The following is a 23,335-nucleotide window of genomic DNA, read 5'->3' on the forward strand; positions in this document are numbered from 1 at the left end:
ACTTCATCTCAAGAAGATGGCAAAACCTGGCCACTGGTGAACGGCGTCCATTCTGCAGACACTTTGTGTGTCGGCTAAACTTTGTTTGAAAGGCTGATCTCTTCTAAACCCCACTTTAGCAGCCGATAGATCCCATTGCCTCATCAGCTGTCCAGTCCAAAGGTCAGTGCGGTCAGCTCATTTAAAAGTTGGGTTCATGCCTCCTGATCCTGATGCTTAGGATACTTATCTCAGACATGGTTTTTGTTGTGATACTTTTGAAGCTGAGGGTCAACAAGCTTTTAAAAGAACATGCATTATATATATCAAATGTATTTAAAAAGTTAGGGTTGTGGATTAGTTTGGGATTTTTTTTTTATTTCTGACAGTTGCAATCATTAATATCTTGTCATTTAACTATTTGGAGTAAATTGATGTTATTGATAGAACTTACATAAGCCTAAAAACACTTGTTCCAAATTCCATTCAGACTGTTGAATATAGATACGTAGCATGAGCTCTAATGATTCCATCTGCAGAACACACAAGAAAATAATACGCATGATTTAGACTATTGCCACTCTTAGTGTGCGTTGGGAGAACATGCATCTCTTTTATCTTCTATCCTCTGTCCTTTAAAGCTTTGGTGAATGCTTCCATTCGCATGCTATTATTTGATGAACCATGTGGTCAGTTCAGATAACAGCTCAGTGCGTGGAATCCGTTCTGATTAAACCACCGTGATTATATTTGGGTCGGATGAGACCTCGACATCTTCACTGTGTTTGGAATAACTGCTTGTAGTTTGTCTGGAAATCCTTTCTCACTGTGTGATTTTCATCTTCTCTCGGTGTTTTGTTCGGCCTTCTTCTGTTTCAGACGAGAAAATAGCGAGGGGTGTGAACTGCCTGTTCACTTTTAGAAGGAGCTCCGTCCTTCCTGTCTGTACTTCCTTCTCAAAATAAATTCTTCCTTCCTCGTTTTGCTTTGTCCTCATTGTCTGACAAAACAGTCGGTGTTAGTTAAGTCCTCCTGTTTGAATATTACCAATCCCCTCTGGGGCGGGGGGGGGGGGGGGGGGGTGTGACTGGTCTAATGTGATATAGAGAAGAGGTTGAGAAACATACTACTATTTGATTTGGTTGATATTCATTCATTTTTGGACATTCATTGTTTTACAGATCTGTCTTAGAGACACTGGTTATTTAGTGCTATTTAGTTTTGGACTTGTGCCACAACCTCTGTGAACATCAACTACTATTTCTAACGTTTAAGGGCAAGCAGATTGCACTAAGAATAAAAAAAGGGCGTCATGAAATGACTAAATGTAATGAAAACCCACACTGGAGATGACCTCACTGGTGATTAAAGACGAACTGCGCAGGCTTTCTTCACAATAATAACTTTAAGAATAAAAGTGGCAGATACTGTATAATGTTGTATGTTATACTAATAGCATGTAAGAAAAGCGGAGCTCATTCATTGGACCGTTGGGTAAATGGTCATCCTGCGGCGTTAGAGCCTTGGGTCGAGGGGGGGGGGGGGGGGGGTAAAACAAATATGTTTCCAGCCATTACCTTCATTGACAGCAAAGTAGCAGCTCAGAGAGTTTGGACGTGTTCCTGTTTTGGATTGTATTGATGATATGATGCCCCCTCAGAGGCCTGCAGCAGGCTGGCTTCAAACAGCACACACAGAGTTTGTTGTTTCACTGTTCGGCCTCCTGTCATCGTCATGGCCGAGTGGCAGATCAGACTACTGAATCTCTGGGGGGGGGGGGGGGGGTTAAAAATGACTTATATATATTCCTCAATTAAGTTAATGAAGACTAAAAGACACAAACATCTGTCATTGTCAGCAATCATAGTTTTTCGTCACCGCGACTCTGCACTGCTGCTCGCTGACTTGTGTGTGTGTTTGTGACAAAGAGAGGTGCTGCAGTGTCACAGTAAATTACACTAAAACGCAAGCGCCCCAACAACGCTGCTTACCAATTCTAGCGTGCCAACATTTTAGGCCCCGGAGCACGTTCAATAGCGCGTTTGGTACCCGTCCTACATGTAGGCTTGTGAAAGCAAATAAAATGCCTCATCTCTGGCTGATGCTGGTGTCCAATTTCAAAGGTTATGTATGCTGACGATGTAGCACTCCCTAATGGGAAAAACACAATGTGTTGATATGAATGAGTTTATTTTCTATGCATTACTACAATCCAATGTAAGAATCCCATTGGGGTTTGGTGGAGAGATGCTGATCTCCTTGGTTGGCCTTCAAAACGACGTCCTCTCTGCTGCAGCTGCAAAGACCTACATGTTCCTTTCACCGCTGTTGTATTTGGGGTGACGGCAGAAGTGTCTGAAAGATAAATCAAAAGCTCAGCAAATACAACCAAATGGATGCAACCTCCACGCGACGTGATGGAAACCACATGCTGACCTTTACTTGTAATTCACTCAGGTTCTTATGAAAGCAAATGGACAGCTAACAGTGCGCGCGAACGTGTGTGTCTGTGCGTGTGCGTAGACAACGTGTAGGCCACCTGCCTCTGCTCGGGGACCAAAAGGTCAGTGTTATACCCCGGGACATTTGAAACCCAAACTTTGGCCTCTATCAGTCATGTGAGTGCACATTAATGAATATTCACGTTGAGGTCCCCTCCGCAGCGCAAAAAACCACGGATGCCCACGTGAGCGCGTCGTACTACACAACCTGCGTAGCTCTCAGTCTGCACGTACACAACGCGCACGTGAAGCGCCACGCGTCCAGTGTTTTTCTGTCGTTTATCGCTACGCGTCCAATTAAAAACTCGCAGTGTTCCCTGCGATGTTTTGAGAACAGTGTGGTTTGCCCAGGGCCCCTCGGGGAGCTCCCGCCTCTCTGCGGCCACGCTGGCTCCTAATGAGAGATCCACATGCACGGGACACTCTGGGCTCCTTCTAATCGAACGACTTGCATGGAGGGCCTAACCTACCCCTCCCCTCCCTTCCTCCTTCTTCTTCTTTCTTTTTCTGGCCTGTTGGTTTGCAACTACCCATCTTTGTTTCTTTTCTGGAAGATGGAACAACACGGAGCGTCTGGGCTGGTCTGCACAGTCTGGACTGTCCACGTCCCTTCCTCTCCATCTTCTTCTTTTTCGTCTTCTTCTTCGTCACCCCAGGTTGACTCTGCATAAAGGCAAAGCTTGAATGCCTGCTTGTTCTGGTTCACTCTGCCATCATAAAAGAAAATGAATGTCAAACTGAAGACCTTGTCTTGTTGAGGGTGAGCAACAGAAATAAAATAGACTTCATTTTACTGATAGGTCATCCGTCCGTTCACGTTGGACTCGAGGAGGTCCTTTAAATGCATTAAAGGGATTTGGACCAAAATATTATAACTGAAGCTGCAAAGTCACATCATTCAGGATGGCTCTCTTTGCCTCTTATATTTGTAAATATTGTGATTTGTCATTTGTATTCTGTAGTTCTGAAACAATAAGTTGATCATCCCTGTGCCGATGTGAGGGTTTCGGGACAGACGATGTTGCATGTGTACAGACTGTAAGCCCTCTAGGGCAAATATGAATGAATAAAATTCATTGAATTTAATTGATATAATTTAATTTTTAAGATGAGTTTAGATAATCCATACATTATTTGAACAATGCAAAACATTTCATTTAATGTCATTGTATATTTGTTTGAAAAAACAATGGACCTATTGACCTGCACATTATGTATGGGGGGGGAGGGGGACTTTTCATTTAAGAGATTATAAATCATGTTCATGCTTGAAGTTTCAGCAGTGCTTGCTGACCGTCCACTTGACCTTTGACCCCTCACTCCCAGGTTGCGCTTCCCATTTTAAACTCAGAGAAAAGAGCAGAGAAATATCTTCCCTGAGCGGTTATTAATGTCGTTGTTCTCTCCCCGGCGGGGTGTGCACTTTTCTCCGTTCACGGCTAATCATCTGCTGCTAAAACACGTCATAACATTTTGGGTGGCGAGTTATACTCGCATGCTTAAGGATCTCTCAAGGTGGCAGTCATTCACAACTTCTCAAGTGGCTCTCAACCAGCCCTTTGGTGAATCAAGACCTCTCGGGACCAAAAACGATTCAATCGGAATACGTGGCAGATCTCGAGGGAAACAGAGCTGTATTTGTTATTCATTTCAGAGTTTAGGAGATAACAATCAAGCAGTTTATGAAACTTTGGATTCTATTGGATAACCGTGATTACTTTCTTTAGCTGGATTAAAAACAGCCCCCCTCCCCATGTTCTTTATTTGACCGCTAAAAGGGAACCCAAAGCTATAATGGGTTGTGTGCTAACTTAGGTGGTCGCAAAGGCCTACGGAGACACGTTCTGACAGATTCCTCAGCAGAGAGATTCAATAGGGAAAGGGGCGTTCACAGGCAAGTGTCAAACTAACAGCCGCGTCAAGCTGCCACACACACAAGACAAGGGGACCGAAAACAGAGCTATTTCTGCTGTGGAATAAAAGCTAAAGAATGCGCGCATTAAAAAGCTGAAATTATTAGAAAAACGCAAACGTTCCGGCTGTTGGGCCAAAACTGACCTTTAAGGTAAAACCTTCGCTTAAAAAAAGTGCTCAGCCCGCTTCATTTTTCACACTCTAACCGTTTTACTCGCGTCGACGACGGCAACGACGGGGCTTTTATTCTGAAAGACCAAGACGGAAGCGCTCAACTCGCCACCTCCGGCTTGACGGCGTTTCACTAACTGTCCGCCCTGCCCTGCCTGAGTTTTCAGTTGAGTGCGCCAGGGCAGCGGGGCTCTATTATATAACTTTGATGTACTCACGGGTTTAATGGCGCAAGAGCAGAATATCGCGGCGCAGATCCGTGGAGTCATTGCGGAATAATCCTGATATCGCCATCACGTCACGCCGGTGACTTGCGTTAAAAGTTCCCGACAGATCGTCCAGAACGGCGCACACCGTGGACCTCGACAGCGCCAGCTAGGTCAGCGACGTTGTTGACTTTAGTTTTTTTTTTTTTTTTTAAACAGCTGATATTGCTGGGCGATGTTTTCCTGTCGCGCGGAGAGCACGGCGGACACACACCCAGATGACATTTCCCCGCGCAACATTGCTGCAAGGACGCGGGTTTAATGAAGTGTGTGAGTGTGTGAGCGTGTGCGTGTGGACGTCGCGTCATTTCTCATATGTTTTCCAACTTGGACCGACTGGAGACCTAAACGGGGTGTGTGTGTGTGTGTGTGTTGGGGAGTGGGGGAGCATCCTCTCGCTACAGGTACGAACTGCATATTTACTGCGACCACTTGTTCCGCGGCTGGAGAATTATCGTGGGAGGGAAATGCTGGTTGTCTTCTCTTCCAACTCCCCCCCCCCCCCCCCCCGCCGTCCCCAAAGTAGGCCGACTATGAGCGCGCCCGGTGCTGCGTGGTAGGCGCACTGACAAACCGCGCTCTGCGCGACCCCGCCGACTCAACCCCACCAGGCGCACGGAGCAACCGGCTTATTTTTCCTGCAAGAGAGAAATAGAGGTAGAGAGGTAGAGAGAGAGAAGCGGTTTGCACATAACGGCGGCTTATCTGCGCCTGTGCGCATGCGATCGGTGCAATTTCCCGCGGTAGCCAACAGGTTGCACTAACGCTGTTAAGATGTGTCATGCTCGTTCGGTGGGGGGAAAGAAAGTCTGTTAAAAAAAAACAAACTTTTGTGGGCGGGGGCTTCGATAAATATCTAAAGAACGGCATTACCTTCCATTAAAATTTCATTACAGCAGAAATCTCAACTAGGAAATATTGCGCTTGGATTGCCTGGATGCAGTGGTAACATTACGCGTTACAAACGGCTCCTCCAGGGATATACATAAAACAAACTATTTATATAAGTTTTGCACGGGGCCGCTGTTTGGCGCAACACACGCGCACAGGAAATGGTGCGGCCGTATTTACCTTTCGTCAATGCGTCCATTCGGAGGCGACGTTTGTTTAAAATGAAAAGTTGAGTTTAACGTGCGCGCTTTGCAGAAGTTCAGGTGAAATATGGGCTCGTGTTGTGATATTTAGTCGGCGGCGCTGGCGCAAACTTTGAAAATGTGACCGCTTGCCTGGCTTCTAATGCGCATAAAAGGAGGCAGCCGCAGTACAAACACCGCGCAGAGCGTTTCTTTGCACACGCTGTCGCCACACGGTATGCGCTTGCGTTCGTTTAATTGCATTTAAATGTCCTCTCGACCGAATTGTTTATTTGCGCTCTTTTGCACGTGCAGATGGACAGCTATTGGTGGCCGCCGCAAACGCCCCAGAGACTTGTGCGCTAATCTCCCTTTGACAGATGTGTGTGTGGCTCCACACACGCTTGTCTGTACGCGGGATTGTCACTGGCTGTTACATAAGTGGTGTCTGGGCCTCGTTGGCACTTCACGACGCACGAGATGATTCGAGGGCACAGTTCAAAGAAATAACATGAGCATTGTAGTCATGTTATGTAACGGCTCTTTTCCCTTTTCCTGCCTCCGCCATGTTTCTCCAGTGTGGGTGAAATTTAATAAACAGGACTGCTGTCATTAGTTTAAAATTATAAATAGAAATAATAAGAAAAAGGCAGATGCGTAATTGGCCATTAGTGCAATGCCGAAGACGTATGTATATCACAGTGAATTAACTGAAAAACTGATGTGTGTGTGTATTCATAAACGTATCTTGCCGCTCTGTATGTATCATCTTATATCAACTCTTTTAATCTAACAATGTCTCTCCCTCTCTCTCTCTCTCCCCCTCTCTCTCTGTGCATGTGCTCTCTGCTGCGCACTCCTTTCACTCGCCGTCCCATCAGGACAAAGAAATGGATCAGGGTGAACTGAAGCGCACCGGTAATCGAGACGACAGCCTGACATTTGGGGGGACGACAGCCGCAGGTGACACAGCTGGTCCAGCGCTGCAGCCCGCCACGCACCGGCCGGGCCAAGGGTCCCTGGCCCAGCCCGCAGCGGGCCTAAACGGAAGGTGTGGAAACAAGAACCGGGGGGATCCCGGAGGCCTCTTTGACTCCCCTCAGCACCGTGTCCCGTTTGAGGGCTCCGACCCCGAGGAGGGCAAAGCCATTAGCATGCAGAAGCAGCACCAGGATATTGTCCGATTCAACGCCGAGGGCACCGGGCCGCTGCCGAAACACGGCGTCCCCGATCTCGACCAGGCGGCCACCTCGGTCATAAGCGCCTCGGTCTCCTCCATCCTCGGCAACCTCCCCCTGCCGAACCTTTTCCCCCAGCACATCAAGCAGGAGGCAAATTTTTCTCCGGATGAAGACCTGGAAACTTACCGCGGGCACACGGGCCCTGGTTCCTGTGATTTGGATGGCAACTGCAGTCGCCAAATGGAGGATATCGAGATTTGGCAAGACCTGGACCTTCCCAACACCCTGCCAGAAATCAGCGATTTTGATTTGGATTCAGAGGTGGCACACTTGGATAACATCCTACATGACAGCAGGGGGGCCGGTGGTGATGGTGGGTCGGTCAGCGGCTTGCTGAAGGAGCCAAACCTCCTCGTGGGCAACGAATTGAACTCCACCGGCGTCAATGGCTCGGATCCGCATCACCACCCGGTGCACCATCGGCACCACCTGCACCAGCAGCATCAGCTCCAACTACAGCAGCAGCAGCAGCCCGCCTCCCTTCTCTCCAGCGTCATGATCAAGGAAGAGAAGGACCCGGACGACTCCTTCATCCACATCCGGACCCCCGGTGTGGTCAAACAGGAGAAGCAGGACAGCGCTGGCTTCTGCCAGGAGCAGTGTCTCCAGAGCAGCATGAGCTCCCACCACGGGGGAGGCCCCATGTCCTCGCCTCTGGGCTTGGGAGTAGGATCTAGCTACCACTACAGAGCCAGCCCGTCCTCCGCCGTAGGTCCAGCGGACCAGGAGCCTTTTGGACTGTACCCGACCCTGCCTCTGGCGGGGGAGAGCTGGGCCCGGGGGAGCAGGTTCGGAGAGACGGCCGTGTCACAGAGGGCCGACGATGGGCTCCCCTCCGCTGCAGCCCTGTCAACCTTTTCTGTCGGCTTCTCCAGGTACGTCTCCTCAATCGGCCTTGTTTTCTGTGGTGGGATAAAAAAATATATAAATAAAAATGTCCTCAAGCTGTTAGCAGTCTGGCCCCCAAGGCCACACTTTAAATGGGATTCTTCGCTTTGACTTGATGGTTGAAAACTGAAATCTGTGGAGTACATTTTAGAAGGGCACCAATCAGAGTAAAAGGCATTTGATTTTCTTTTGATTAAATAAAATACCAATTTGGTAAACGAAAGCAGTCTGTGCGTTTCAGAGTTCATGCCCAAGTCTGTGTGATTCGAGCACAAAAGAAACATCCTCTCAATAAGCCCCCAGAGTTCTCACAGGTGTTGTTGTGTATTTTCTTTTGTGAGGGAAGCGCTAGCACCCCTGGGTCGGGAGGCACAGCAGGACGCACATTTCTCCAATTCAACCACATTTCACGAGTGCCATGACGAGTGTATTGCAGAAATAAACAAGCCTTTTATTTACACAAATATATTCAGAGAAGACGCATAAGGTGATTAATTAGTTGCCAGGTTACAAAGAAACTGTCGCTAAAAGAAAATACAGTTCAATACAGGAAGAGACTATAATTAGTTCAGTTGAAGTGAAGCTGTTCTCCTACACAGTATCTCATCATCATTTCTCAATGCTGCGCCCTCTGGTATTTTTCCAAAATTGTGTAGTGAAACGGTGCTCGTTGTAAAGATATCACAGTTGCGTAACTGTGTTATTTCTACAGGAAATGACTCATTGAGAAAACATGATATGGGCATTTCTGAGGATGCAGTATGGTGATGTTTAGCGGGAGGGAAACGACAAAAAAAGTAGTGTTCACGCAGCACGTGGACGGTGAGAAAATGTCTGCTTGGACACGCCTCGCTTCAGCTTGGATCTGATAACTTGAAGAGAGATATGTACTTGCTGTGTTATGAGCTTCTCTGTGACCACGGCTTGTTGTGCTTGCGGCGATGTCACACTTGTGAGCTGAAATAGCAATCACTTTATGTAGTGCTCCTTTCTGGGTGTTTTGTAAGTTATCCAAACAACAAAAATGTGGTTTGTAGAAACACGTTCAGAGCAGAGCTGGTATGGAGATCCTTGTTGCACCAGCATGTTGTGTGTTTTCATGCTGTGGGCCTGTGGTGCGGGGCGCGGGCTCTCTGAAACGTTAAAAAACCCCACTGAAGACTCGATTATCAACGAACTACTGAACAACGCCCCACCATAGAATTACCGTGTTCTTTAAAAACTACTTTTAAAAACCCTGCAGCTCAAATTATGGTAATTATCCACATATACCACAACATAACACGTGGGGTAATCTGATTTATTGTTTAAGTGAAAGAAAACACTCTGGGTTGATTGAAAGGCTTATTTGTTTCAGCTCTGCGTGAAACGTAGTGTTTTTGTATATTTCAGATGCAGGCTGTGAGTACTGCTGCGTGAAGGTGCCTCTAATATACCGTAATGCAAGTCAACAAAATCACAAAATCTTATGACCTCTGATAAAGGCTGTCAATACTCGTGATATGAGTACAAATGGAAGTCTTTACAAATACGCCTTTTTTTTTGTCCTGAACTGAACATTTTCAGGCCCGTTGGAGCAGAATTTGGCTCGTTGGTGTTTCCCGGGCTTGAGCTTCTCGTTGTGTGACGACCAATCAAATGGACAAATGTTGCCCCATGCCCTGGGTGAAATTAGGCCTTGACACATTGCCTGGGATCAATAGGATTGAAAATTAGTATCACGGTATAAAGAAAGATTCAGACGGTATCCCGGTATGCGACGGTATTGTTTTTTCAAGTAAACACATTCATTAATTGACCCCCGACTGGCCAGTGAGTTAGCGGGTTAGCACGTTAGCTTGTTAGCCTGTTAGCTTGTTGTGGCTGCTAGTGTTGCCACCAGAGGCAATACGAGCGGCTCAACCAACTTTGCAATATATCGTTTTCGAATGTAACAAAAACCCAAGTCATTCATTGTTGTTATAAAGTTATTTCCATGACTCCATGTCAACACACTTAGGACTTAAGTAGCTCTGACCGCTAGGCGCTCCGGGATGACGCGTAGAAATAAAGTCTGCTGCCTGCCCAAGAGCAACGCCAGTTGTTTTGGCGTAACATCGGCATGAAAGGTATGTGAAAAATTCCATCGAAAAACTCCCTCCATTTCAATGCGTTCTGTTGTGGTTTTTTTTTAAATGCTCCAGGGGCCGTTTAAAATGGCAAATGGACTGAACTTTCACTGCACTTTTCTAGCTTTTCTGCCACTCAAAGCGCTTTAACACTTCATTCATCGTTCCACACACTAATGACACAGGCTGCCATTTACCGTTTAACTGAACAGTACCTTGAATTCTGTAAGTCATCTTTTCATCTTAGTAAACGTACCCATGCCGAAGGGTAAAATGTTAATTCAAACCCCTCTCTGCTGCTGACCCGCGTCGGTGTGCGCCAGAGCAAGACCGATTTTGTGCGTGTGTGTGTGTGTACACAGGGATCCTGGAAGGCCACGTGTACATGTCTATTCTGGTGTTAAACAGGACCCCAGTTGCCTTTTTTGTTCACACCTTCTCACCCTTGTTGACCCCTCGGAGCCGCGTCATATTTCACAAATGCATACAAATACTGTAAACAAGAATATTTATCTAAATCCTTAGATTTAGAACTACACATATTTATATAACCCTGGACCATTATCGCCACCCTGGATGATGCACAGCCCTCCATTAAGGATGGCGGGGATTATGATCATTTATTGGGTTACATTATAATTTCCCCTTGGGACCATCCTAAGCTTGGTTTCAGTGGTTTGAGGCTGTACGCCTGGATTAAATCATCACAGTTGCCTTTTTCCACCCCATGTTGTTGCTTGTAGAAACTTGAGGGAACAGAGCTATTATCGTGAACTTGTTACCTGCGGCAACGGTTTTGACGGCTGTGGGTGCTGGGTTACTATGGTGATGGGCACGATTGGGTCACTGGACTGAATGTGATCTGGGAAGTTCGGGCACTTTCTAGTCTTCTCGTCAACATTTGTGAACACGTTTCTATTTTTACAAAACCGTATTATGCAAATAAATAATTCCAAATTACATTGCAATTAAAAACGGTCCAATAGAGGAACTTTGAAAGACCTTTTCTTACGAGGCGATCATTGATAGTACTATATTGTGATACAAAGTTGGTCCTTTTGACGATCACAGCATACATTTCTAAACAAGCAATGTGTTCAGCAGTATACAGGGATATTATATTTCTCTTCTCATAACCGCCAGTTAAACAACCCTTGGCCAAACAAGATCAGATTAATGTCTGTTGACTCGGTTTCCTGAATCTGTAATCTCTAAGATCATGCCAAAGTCAATGCACATTGTTTGTTTAAATTCCTGTTTCCTAATGGGCTTACTGAAAAACGTTGCTGTGTGCAAATTTTCACTCTTCTTTGGCTCTGACTGATCTTACAGGTTCAATTCCCCCCCCCTGCAGACGTCATCAGTCCCAAAAACGTTTCACTTTGCGCTCAGCGTTGGCGGGAAAGTCCCAACGCGTCCATTCGGGACACGGGAGACATTCCTACTTCTTGTTGTGGAGCGCGTGGAGATGTCCCGTGATGCCTCGCCTCTGTGTGAAGTAGCCTGCTCTTCAGGCTCTTAGAGGCTTGCGAGAAGTCTGCTTTTAAAAAAAAACGGTGTTTCCAACTGGCTCGCCGTTGTGGAGCTCGAGAGATCGAGCGGATTGCGTATGGCTCCTTTTCCCTTTCTAAACAGCCGTTGGTGCACGCGGCCTCTAGCAGACATGTAGGCAGGCAAGCCAAGACGCATTTTCCAACAATATCTCTTTCATTCCCTCTCCATCTCGTCATTCTTCTCCCCTCAGTCCGCCCCCCACCCACACCCTCAGTGGAGCGCTACTGTCCCTGCTCTTTGAAGTAGGCTTCGGTTGGGGTCAGTGTAGTTCACAGAGCCAAAGGAGGTATGGGCTTCTCAACAGCCAAGATGTTTCTTTTTTAAGGCTGTTTTGGTGTCTGTTGGTATGTTTATGCCGGTGTTGGGTGTCGTGAACATGTGCCTCTGTATCAGTTCACACGATGGACTTTAGCATCGATTTGCAAGCCAACAAACTAGTGATTTTAGTCAGTGCAGAGTTGGAAAAGATTACAAAAGGAAAGAAAGTAAAGGAGACTAGTAGCACTATAGATGAGTGTTGTCCTGAACACATTTGGTGTGTGATTTAAAGCAAAATGTGAACTTGGAGACTCGTGGCCCACCTCTTTTTCTGTCTGGATCTCTCGACCACTCTTCTCTTAATGCTCCTTTTAGTGGCTTTGAGGTGCAGACCAAGTTCCTAAGCAGAGGGGAATTTGCTCAGTTGTGGTGGAACCATCTGACTAATTTAAATCATATGATCAAATGATGTTAAACGTGGACAGTTCCACTCATTATGAAGCTAAAGGTAGCCAAGGTTACGTTGAGTCACGTTATGGTAAGTTCTAGCTTCCAGCAAAATCTCGTTCAACTTTGTTGTGGATGAGAAACTTGAATAAAAGCACTTGCCTGAAGTGAGAGGTTTCAAACAGCAATTCATGGCCTTTTTAATTTAACAGTATATCTAACCTATAATATACATTTAAAACTACTGAAACTTTGTTTTAATCCAACTAAGAATGTTTTTTTAGATAGTGGCATAATAGGTAAATAAAAAACTCTTGTGTTCTAACTTCTGTGTAAATCAATAAATAATATTTCAGACCCCCAAAATGTTTGACATGCAGACACCTCTTGCAGAAAGTGAAAGACCGCAACTGCCCAGAACAGGCAGCGACACCTTTAAATCACAACCGTTGGTGACCTTTATCCTTTATCTTAACGAAGAGACGCAGCGGAGCCTGGTACCGGGACGAGGGGAAGATCCCGTGACTTTCACGGAGTGCCGTGTTCCTCTGCGAGTCCCGCAAAGCCTGATCTGTCACGACTTGTCCCGCCAATCAATGAATCAAGTGTGTGGAATTTTTCTGCCTCTGCAGCTTTCCCGTGACGGCCTGTTACCGTTAAAACCCTGAGAGCATATGGGCACGGAGCCATTTCTCTGTTCATCTGTCCACTTTGTCGTCAGTTTGCCTCTAACGTTGATGCAGCCATCTTTGACACGGCCTCTCCAGGTCGGTCAAGGGGGGGGGAGGGCCCGTCATCCGCAGAGGGGAATCCACGCGTCCTTCTGTCCACACGTCCCTCGCCCCGCTGGAGGTTGCTGATTGGACTAGAGGAGAAGTCGTCCGGGGCGTGCCCCAGGGTTGATTGCCATGGTTCAGTGACCACTGTTGGCTCATCTGTTAATGTTCATCAAGTAAGGTACCTTTTTAGATTTGGGCATCTCAGCTGGTGAACATATTAACTACATAAATCTCTGATGAAGGTTGTCAATGCTCGTGACATTTTACATAGTAAAGTTTAAATGAAAGTCTTTACCAATACCGTTTTTAAAGTGGAGTGAATATGCAATGCATTTTTTTCCTGTTTAGTTAAAGACCTGAACGGTGTCAGCATGACGTGAAGTTTTACTACTCTAAAGCAACTGATAAACCCCCAAATACTTTCATACAAGTTGTAACTTAATGGCTACCAGGAGCAAAATATTTGTTATTCATTTCGCTTCATGGGCTTTGTCTGCCTCTGTGAAATGGCACCTGTCCATGAAGACTCATGGAGTAGAGGCCATTTTTTTACTGTAATCAAGCAGAATAAAAATCCCATGTGTATTTAATACTGTCTTTTATTTAATCTGCCTAGCATCAAACTGAAAGTTTTGCATTTGATACTTTTTTTGCTTAAGCATGTGTAGATATGCCTCCATGTCCACACACACACAAAATGATCCGTGTGCATCTTGGGGCGCGATTGCTGCATGTGCACAGCTGGCTTCGTCATAGGTTGCCACCAGACAACGCAGGGAACCTTGGGCCATGACCGCTCAATGATTAACCCGATCCAGGTTACTGTATATGTGGAGGCAAACATTCAACACCCCAAAGATGTCATTCAGATTTACACCTCATGTAATCTTATAATCTCTGCCAGCTGGTACCAGGGGAAATTTGATAATGGCCTCATTTGGCCTTGGTCAAAACACCGTTAATGACATTCGGTATGGGTTCATCCAGTATACTTACAAATACTGCTGCATACTTCTATCAAAAATGAAATACACTTATGTTTGAAGCTGATGGCTGGGCTGGTTGTAAAGCCACAGTTGTCAACCACGTTGACGTTAGTTACATATTAAACAATGACTTTTCCAGGAAATTCAGTGACACTTTGCCAACCTTTTTTTTTTTTTAACATTCAGCATTCTAGGGTTGCTTCCTCTATGACACGTACATTCATATTTCATTGTTTAGTTAAGAAGGAAAATTCTAATTACCAAGGACTTGATTTATTCAAATAAAGTGGCTCGACCAGGCCTCAGAGTGCTCAAAGTCTATCATCGACTTGATGGATATTTTGGCCATTGAGAAGTTGCGTCCACTTGATCCTGATCAACTATAGGAAAGTCGCCTCAAAAGAGAGAACAAGAAGGGACCCATTTGTCTGGATCGGTGGTGTCTTGCCTCAGGTAGAACACGTGTAGACTGTTTTTTTTTTCTCCTTCCTGACTAAGCAAGCAGCTGGCAGACATGCTGTTTGGTATCTGTGTTTGTCACAGACTGGTGTCAGTGCAGTACACATGGGGTGCACCGCAGGGGTAATGCGCTGGTAGATCCCTCTCTCAATCTCTTTAACGTACTACCCCGGTTCGGATTTGTTTCATCGGAGTCATGTAAGGCATCTGATACGTTTATCGCATCCTGCCCAGCTGCTCTGATCTATGTTAATTTCTCCCCCGGACAAGACACTTGACCTTAATTTGCTTGGGTAAGTTGCGCCTACGACTGTGACTGTTAGTTAGCGATAGCACCTTGCGCGTTAGCCCCCACCATCGGTACGTGAAGGGGCGAATGACCCAGAGAGTAAAAATGATTTCCGTGGTCGCAAGACTAGTGCCGTCTATTTATCATCTCTTATCCTGGGAAATCTGATATTGATTTAATAACTGCAGAGAGATTTGATTAATTTCCTTCAAGGGCTGTTCAGCCACTGCATCGACTGAAGTGAAAGTAAAATCCCCACGGCACCACTTGCAACGTCCTCGTTCATTTGTCTGGGAATATTGACCCACCTCTCAGCCACCGTGTGGTCATTCTTTAAAATAGAAGCCCCTCTAACGTCGGGAGCTGGTCTATTTACATTGGGGCTAGTGCAAAGGCCAAACTACTATTTTTAAAACCGCTTCGGCTTGTGATGATGAGGCGCTGCTGTTAGTTACCGTGTGCCGATTTGTTTATTGCCAAAGCAATGTTAAAAATAGACCTGAGTGGCAGACGAAGCAACGGGTCAGCCAGATTATATTCATCGCTTTTGGTTACTTGGTTGGCCATTCCTCAATAATATGAGGATAACGCTTGTGGCATTTGAAGCGTGTGCCGCTTTTAAGTTGTTGTGAGGGTTGTCCCTGATGCTGCGGTGTAGCTGAGGTAAGAGCTGCTCTTTTTTTGTAAGCAATATACCCCCCATGCAAAGCTTTTCGATGTTACAGTTAAAGCCTCTGTCTTTATCTTCAATTTTGCTCCAGCAAAGTTTCATTTTGAGTCACGCAGGACCTCCGTGGCCCGCTCAGATCGACGTCGTCTCATGGCATTGTAGTATATTACCAGCCATGACAGTAAGGATGGTATTGTTGTGACTTTGTAACTCTGTGTGGGTTTGTGGCATCGTGTCCCGAGGACACCTATTCTAGCTGGAACAACCACAGAGCGGTTTTGAGCGCTTCACAGTACATCTGTTCCAAGATCTGTCTTTCCCTGTGGCTGTGGACTACTTGTGGGTCGTTTAATTGTTGTGCCCTAATCTGTGCTGCACATCTACCACATCCACATCAGCAGAATGTTTTCTGCGCCTGTAAGAAACCAAACCGATAATCAAAAGTGAAGGGCTTTCTTGCCAGCACACACCCACACACCCACACACCTAACCCTCTTCCTTTTCCTCTTCCTCCAGACTACCTCTTCCCTCTGTCACGTCTGACTTCCGCAGCTCTCTCTCGCTTTAATAATCTCTGCTTCATTGCGTTGATTCTCTCTGTCTCTCGCTGCTCACCCGAGATGTCGCATCATAAATCCTCTCAGTAACGGTAAAGACGAGTACCGGTACTCGTTTTGTCTTTTTTCGCCTATGTCAGTGTATTTGACTTCTGTAAAGTAGTGGTGAATTGAATGGTGGGCAGGAAGTAGTCAAAACAGACTCGTAAACAAGCGCTCGATGCTTTGTGGGAGGCAGTGAGGACAGTAGGGACTAGATTACTTCAGTCACCACCACTCACTTCTCGTTACTGACAAACGTGCTGAACGGGTTTCCTGATTGCCAGGCGTGAATCAGCCTGTGCCCTCAGTGGCCTCTTTACCTTACTTTACCCGCAATCTCATGTGGCGAAGAGGGCAAGCCTTTGGGAGATGAAGTTGTACTGTAGGGGACTTTTTAAGTAGGGCGCCACTCTAAATGGGACTATTGGGTCAGATACCGACAGTGAATGGGCTCTCTTTTTGAGAAGGGTATCCTGGTTTCCCCTACCGTGGAACCGTGGCCTATTTCAGGCACCCAGCAGCCAAGTTGGCTGACCGGTGAGTCCAAAGGAACGAATTGTTCCAACCCGAACCATTGGAATCGTCTAGATTGACATTCATAAGGCTACATCTTTTGGAGAGTTTCCGTCCAACACTTTGGGGCTGTTTGAGACATAATGTCGATCCATATAATTCTTTTTATTGTAGTGAAATTGGTTCATTTGAAATTACATCCGTTCAGGATAGTGATGAAATGTCTCACTGAGCAGCCTCTTGGTGTGCATGTAAACTGTTTAATCTGCATACAAATATGTGCTTAAAGCTGAACTGCAACTGTGTGTTTGAAATTCTCCTCCATTAGCAAATTATGTGAAACATTTATTTAAAAAAAAAAAAATAGCTAAATTGTTTAGAGTTGTAAAACTTCAGATTTGTAACTACTACTGTATACTTCAACAGAAGTCTCCCCACATAAACCCACTGAAAGGCTTCCCTGTATATAACATGAATCCTGGTATGCAAGCTGTAATTCTACTGAGGCCCAGTGACGACAGGGCAGTAAATCTCCAGACATTTGCAAATTGCCTCATGAACTTACAGAAGTGTAGCATAAGTCCACGTAGAACGAGAGAAATGTCGCCAGTAATATCTATAAGCGCATATAGAGATGTGTTTACACATATCCAAATTGCCTCACAGATCTAAATAGTGGTGTGGAAGGTTTTGTTTTTACATATACAAGTTGGATTACACCCACTGGACCACAGAATACATGTTTGCAGAGTCCTTCAGCAGCTTCCTGAACTTAAAGACCCGGGTCTGATCCCCCTCTCATCCGGCTGCCACCGTTATCCTTTTGGACCAACAACTGGGGGAAATGCTTTCATACAATGAGATATAAAAGTATTCAAAATCTGTGTGTATTCATTTACAGGAAGTCCTTGTCTGTGTGGGTTTTTTCTGTGCTAAGTAATGGCAGGCCGCCAGACTTAACGTAGTAATGGGCGGCGTGTTGGGCCGGGCGGTACGGCCAAAAATTCCTATCACAGTATTTAGAAAGATTCCTATCACTTATTTTAGAAAGTTTCCGGCGGTATCACGGTATATGACAATATACACATTAATTAATTGACCCTGTTAAGGACCGCCATTCACCGCTCGCAACTGGCCTGGCGTGTTAGCTTTTTAGCATGTTAGCTTGTTAGCTTTTTAGCATGTTAGCTTTTTAGCATGTTAGCTTGTTAGCTTGTTAGCCGGTGTGGCTGCGGACTTTCCAAAACCAAAAACCCTCCAAACAGACACAGCCCCTCTCCTCGTTGTTCCTCCTGTAACGCTCTTTTCCGAGGTTTTCGGGTAGCAAGTTAGCGAGTTTCTTCTTCTTCTTGTGATAGCGGGTGAGCTGTACTCAGCATGCAGTTTGGTAGGGTAATTTTATTTATCAGTTTGTCACAAACTGTTGGGTAATACTGGTTTAACCTGTTAGTGTTTGTTGTGGGTTATTGTTGTTATAAAGTTATAACCATGACTCAATCTCAACGCACGTAAGACAACAAGATAACACTCGTAAGTGAGTGGCGCCCTTAAAGGTGACCTCAATAGATATTTTCAGTATTTGTCTTTAGTGGCTTCTAGTGAATTCCCCCCCTATAATTAAACTAACTGCGGTTGGGTGAGTTTGGCTCTTGGGTTCGCCGTTGGGCGCTTGTGACACTGCATTCCTGGAGTCACTTTCAACCGAGCCCGGTGACATGAACCTACAAACGGACTCTTCGGACACTATTCCCGGTTTGACGGGTGTGGCGCTGCACTAATAAATGTTTTGCTGGTCTCACCCGTTTGTCAGCGCGCCAATGACAACCCAACCAAGGGTTAGGGTTAGCTGCTATTAAACAACTAAACAACGTAATCGTGCGAACGAGCACATGATGTAAGACTTTTTTTTTACCAGAGCAGTGCCATCAAGGGTTTATCTGGCTGAAGTTGTGCTGTGGGACAACTGTGAGATTTTCATCTCCTCTCTGGGTTTCTCATGGCTTAACAAAAGAAATGTTCAAGTCCGATTAAGTCAGGTGTTTACAGCCCTTCAATGGTAGGTAATACAATGTTAGGCTACTTACATTGCCCCACACCACATGCATACTGAGACCTTAAGGCCTATATAACATAATACCTAATGTATTATGGACTGTGTGTGTGTGTGTGTGTGTGTGTGTGTGTGTGTGTGTGAATTCCAAACAGTAGAATTCCCTTAATCAGTTTCAGAAGTGAACGCAAGCAAGCATGTTTTCCATTGCATATAGATCATTACAGACTCTTGAGAGGTGGATCATGGAACTCGTGTGAGAAATCCCACGTCCTCAGATTAAGGGTCACAAACATGTTCACGTTGAGGCTGATATCAAATTTCTGCTACCAAACAACCAACTGTCGACCAACGAGTCGTTTGAAGTGCAGCAGAAGGAAGTTGAGGCAGGAAACAAGTTACCTCAGAAAGCGCCTGTACTGTAGGTGGCTCTGCCATCAACACTGTCTTATAAAAACAATGAAAAATATTTTACACACACACACATTGTGACCCAGCCAGATTTTGGGGAATTTGCCAACTGTCTCCAGCGAGACAAATTACGGCTTGTTCCTTCTGTGAGAGCCGTCGTTGTGGAAGAAGAGGAGAAGGAGGAGCAGCCTGTCAGGCTCTACTGTAAATAGGTCATAACCCAGCTGGGCCTTTTTTTTTCATTCTCTCATCTCACTCTTTCCCCCCATATCATACTCCTTCTCTTTTACTCATTTCATTTTGTTCGCCGCTGACATCATCTTCTCGGAAACTTCCCTGCACTTTTTATTCAACTTTTGTTTTTCTCCGTTCCCCCACTAGCTGAAAGTGGGCCAAGACTTGCCCGTGCAAGGCCCAGCTTTGGTTGTGTACTGCGTGGTAGTGTAAACAGTTGTGAGATTTTATATCCGTCCATGCATTAGAAGTCCTCCAAGACAGTTGTTTGGGAGGAAGGCCTTTCCTTCCTGACATGCGGTATGTTGTCTGTGTGTCTTGTAACGGTTACATTGAACGGAAATCTCTCGTTTACAGAAGTACAAGCTTTTGATTTTCTCACTCGGGTGCTTGTGTTAAACACATCTGGATTTCCACAGCCAATACCTTTTTTTAAATTTTTTAATCCTAGTATATGGCAAACAGGTGGGAAGAAGTAGCTGGCGGCTGCATTAGGGAAAACGTCTCAATACGTTGTCTCAACGTTGTTAAACCGGTAAATAAATCTGCACATTTGGATGATCGCAAAACACCTCCATATTATCGAAAATAACTCTGCATCAGCCGGTCACACTCCCTTTTGAGTTATTTCTTAGTTACATAACGATTTGGATTAGCAGTTGTTTATTATGAAAGGTCACAGGTCTGCAATGTTTCGGCACGCGTCATCTTGACACGCTTAATTAGGGAGGAAGACAAACGCCGTCTCAGTGCTCTGTAATTTGGACTGGTACCTTTTTATTGAGGCTTCGGCATGTGGGTTTCATGAGTCCATTGTCCATTGTTGAAATGCTAAGTAGCTGCCTTGTCATCTATCTTTAATGGTTCCGTATTAAGAAAACCACAGCAAAGGCAATCCGACACAACGTCCGCCGCCGCCGCCCACCGAGGTGAACTGACATCAGAAGATAAAGTGCAGCTTGAGAGAAGAAAAAAAAGGGGGGCTTGACTTCCATCCCACCTGTTGTCCATTAAAGTACAGTCAAATGGAAAATTAAATTACAAAAACAGTAACCCGGAGCTCGTCAGTTCTCCAAACAGTTTGTCAGATCCAATGCGGTTAGTGGCGAAGGAAGTCTTCCCTTCAATAGATCTCGACTTAGACGCTTATTCTCATCACTCGCTGTCTCTGAATGAGGTCTTTACAAGGAGAGAGGTATTTATAACAGCTCCACTTGTGAAATCGGTGAAAGTAATTGTGCAATCCAGATCTTTCCCTCCCCCAATTTCTTTCTCCAATCTCATTTTTGAATGTGTTTTTTTTTTTTCTTCTTCATCTCCCCGCTGTTTTTTAACGATACAACTTCCTTCGTTATTCTTCTCGGATCACAGCAAAAAGAGAAAAGGCTTTACGGGATGTTTAGCGCACTTCTCCAAGTGAATCATTGGCCTATTTCGTCGCCTGCATCTCTTGTGTGGGTGTGCTTGTGCGATAAAGGGTGAGCGTGCAACTGCATGTGCATTAAGAGAGAGACAGTCGAATAAAGGGCGTCCTGTGCCCTTATGGACTCCGGGTTGAAGTCTGCTTTGGTGTGATGCCACCCACAGAAATGTTTCGCGCTGAAGTTGCGGCTGCAGGCCGCTGGGCTCAAGCTCCACACATACGAAGATGCAATTAGTTCAGGAAGAACATAATCCGAAAATTAATGATTTAGTTTGTTCTTTTTTGTTAGTTTCTGTGGTTCGATACTATTGTTTTTCAGTATTTCTACTGTTCCATTCTGGCTGGATCTCGCTTCTTCTCTTTTTTTTTTCCCTGGCACTTTGACAGCTTTTATGAACAAACATTTGCTTTAGGGTTTTAATAACTATATTTTAACAGAGCCTGCTTGTAATGCAGTAAGACTGTGCTGTTTTTCCCCGCTCCTCCAGCACGGCTGGAGATGAATCAAATGCACATGCATTCATTTCCATGCCGTGATACAGAACAATATGTGATTGTTAAGGGATGAGGAACCACAGGTGAATGACGTTTTCTTTCGGTCCCTGTTTTTCGAGGACATTTCTCTGTTAAATCGATGGTTTTGTTTCTACCACACAGCTTCGCCTGCAGGCGGTTTGGTTTCGTCTCTATCATGTTGAGACTGCTTACTCACTCTGGCCTTTATTACTGTCCGCTACAAATAAGTCTGTTACAGAAGAGACAGTAAAAAAATAAAGGTAATAAATACGATAATAATCAAAATAACATTTGATTTTATTTGCCATGAAGACACATTCCGTTGCTCCTTCACTATAATCCCATCAGTTAGGATTTTGTTTTCTTTGTAGAAATGAAATTAGATGATGATGTCTGCATATATTTATTGATTCAAAGCGTAGATTACAAAACAATCATCTGCCTAGAATTAGTGGGAATGATCCCGCGTTTGCCATCATGTAAGAAGAAGTAGATCACACAAAGAGGTGTGAACCATTTTTCAGAATCCATTCCACTAATGGACCTTTTGATTTATCTATCATCGATATCAAAACGGCTACAGTGCTCTAATATTTAAATCTAAATACAGAGACCGACTTTTAGGCATGAAAACTGTACACCTCCTACTGTAGTTATGCCTCAGTGAAAAGTTAAAGCAGTGCAGTATTGCAGTATTGCAGAAAGGCAAGATTCAGCCAAAGGTGAGATTTTAGGTTTCATTGAAAAACTGCCCTTCAGACCGATCACTGCTATTTTTGCCTACATGTGTGTGTGTGTGTGTGTGTGTGTGTTTGCCCCCGCAGGTAGAGGTCGCTAATCGGTACATGACCAACCCCCCCGTGCACTCAGAGACAAGCTATCGTAAACCGGCAATGAATGTGAGGCAAACAGAAGTAACTCGGCCCCATTGGCTGCAGCACAAAAAAGAAGGAAATAACCACAGCAAACATTTTATTACTATTCTATGTAATTTACAGTAATGGCCAATGTGTAATAACCAATATGAAAAGCTATTCCAGCGGCGGGGATGGAGGAAAGCCCGCCCCAACGCGGCCGCGCGCTGTCTCCCAGCAGTGATTGGGCTCGGTTGTGCTTTTTTTTTGTTTAGCAGACGCGGGTGGTGGGCGGCGTATGTAGGACGGAGCCCACCATTAGTCAGCGTCAAAAGTCACCGCTCTCCTCCGCTGATGCTCCTCTGCACTGTGGCCCTCAGACTCGTCGTCTCACAGAACCCCCCCCCCCGCCCCTCTCCGCTGAAAGCCATTGGCCCGTTCCACGCGCCGACCCCTATGGATCTCAGCGGCGATACGTTACAGTGGGAAAAGATCAATTTTGGTGAAATTGGAATTTATTGCGTTGGTTGGTTGCTGGCGGGCGGTGTGAGGTCGATTTTAATGAAACGATCCGACGCCGTCCGTCCACTCGATGCCTCGCGGCCGGCGGCGTCGGCCCGGTTGTCGTCTCCCGTTTCCTCCGAATCGAATCACTTATTCGAGCCGGACCTCAGAGGGAACAGATGCTCTGTGTTTTTCAGCTTCTACTGTATTTTGTGTAAAGAGGACTGACATCCAACGCTAGCTGCGTAGGTTTTAAGCTTCTACACGTTTTCGTCCAGTAAATGGAGGCCAATCTGCGAAAATGGTTTGCAGAAGTTCCTCAGATCTTTTCCCACGGCAAAACTACCGCTTTCCACTCCCTCCTTTATTTATTCTGCGTTGTTGCCAGGTAACCAAATCTTTTAAAATGTCTCTTCTTTGTTAATTTATTTCCTCGTATCGTGTTCCATGGGAATTTGAGTCTGACTTTTTTATTGCCTACATGTACATGTAACCTCTGTTTACGTGCTGCATGTCACTATTTGACACTTGTTACATTCTCTCTATTGAGATATTCCCTTGAAATACACTGGTGGTAATAGATGATGCATCTATGTGAGGGTAGAGACTGGCCCTCTACGCCGACATGCTGTTGTGAGGGAGCAATGG

At 45.4% G+C, this 23,335-nt stretch overlaps 1 protein-coding gene and 1 long non-coding RNA gene across 2 annotated transcripts in view; one reads left to right on the top strand and one right to left on the bottom strand.

Moving 5' to 3' along the window:
• Nucleotides 1–2,009: 2,009 nt before the first annotated feature.
• Nucleotides 2,010–5,039, bottom strand: LOC119215710 (uncharacterized). Its single transcript, XR_005120058.2, has 3 exons — nucleotides 4,784–5,039; nucleotides 2,951–3,187; nucleotides 2,010–2,334 (listed from the first exon to the last, which is right to left on the bottom strand). It is a non-coding gene; the product is annotated as an uncharacterized LOC119215710 (long non-coding RNA).
• A 320-nt stretch (nucleotides 5,040–5,359) lies between these two features.
• LOC119215708 (glucocorticoid receptor-like) overlaps nucleotides 5,360–23,335 on the top strand; it is a 33,410-nt gene continuing 15,434 nt past the window's right edge. The window contains exons 1-2 of the mRNA XM_062558207.1: nucleotides 5,360–6,140; nucleotides 6,786–8,020. Coding sequence (XP_062414191.1) covers nucleotides 6,795–8,020 — 1,226 coding nt within the window. The 5' untranslated portion in view covers nucleotides 5,360–6,140; nucleotides 6,786–6,794. The remainder of the gene's footprint in view (nucleotides 6,141–6,785; nucleotides 8,021–23,335) is intronic.

This window comes from Pungitius pungitius, chromosome 16, assembly GCF_949316345.1.
Source record: "Pungitius pungitius chromosome 16, fPunPun2.1, whole genome shotgun sequence".
Lineage (NCBI taxonomy): Eukaryota > Metazoa > Chordata > Actinopteri > Perciformes > Gasterosteidae > Pungitius > Pungitius pungitius.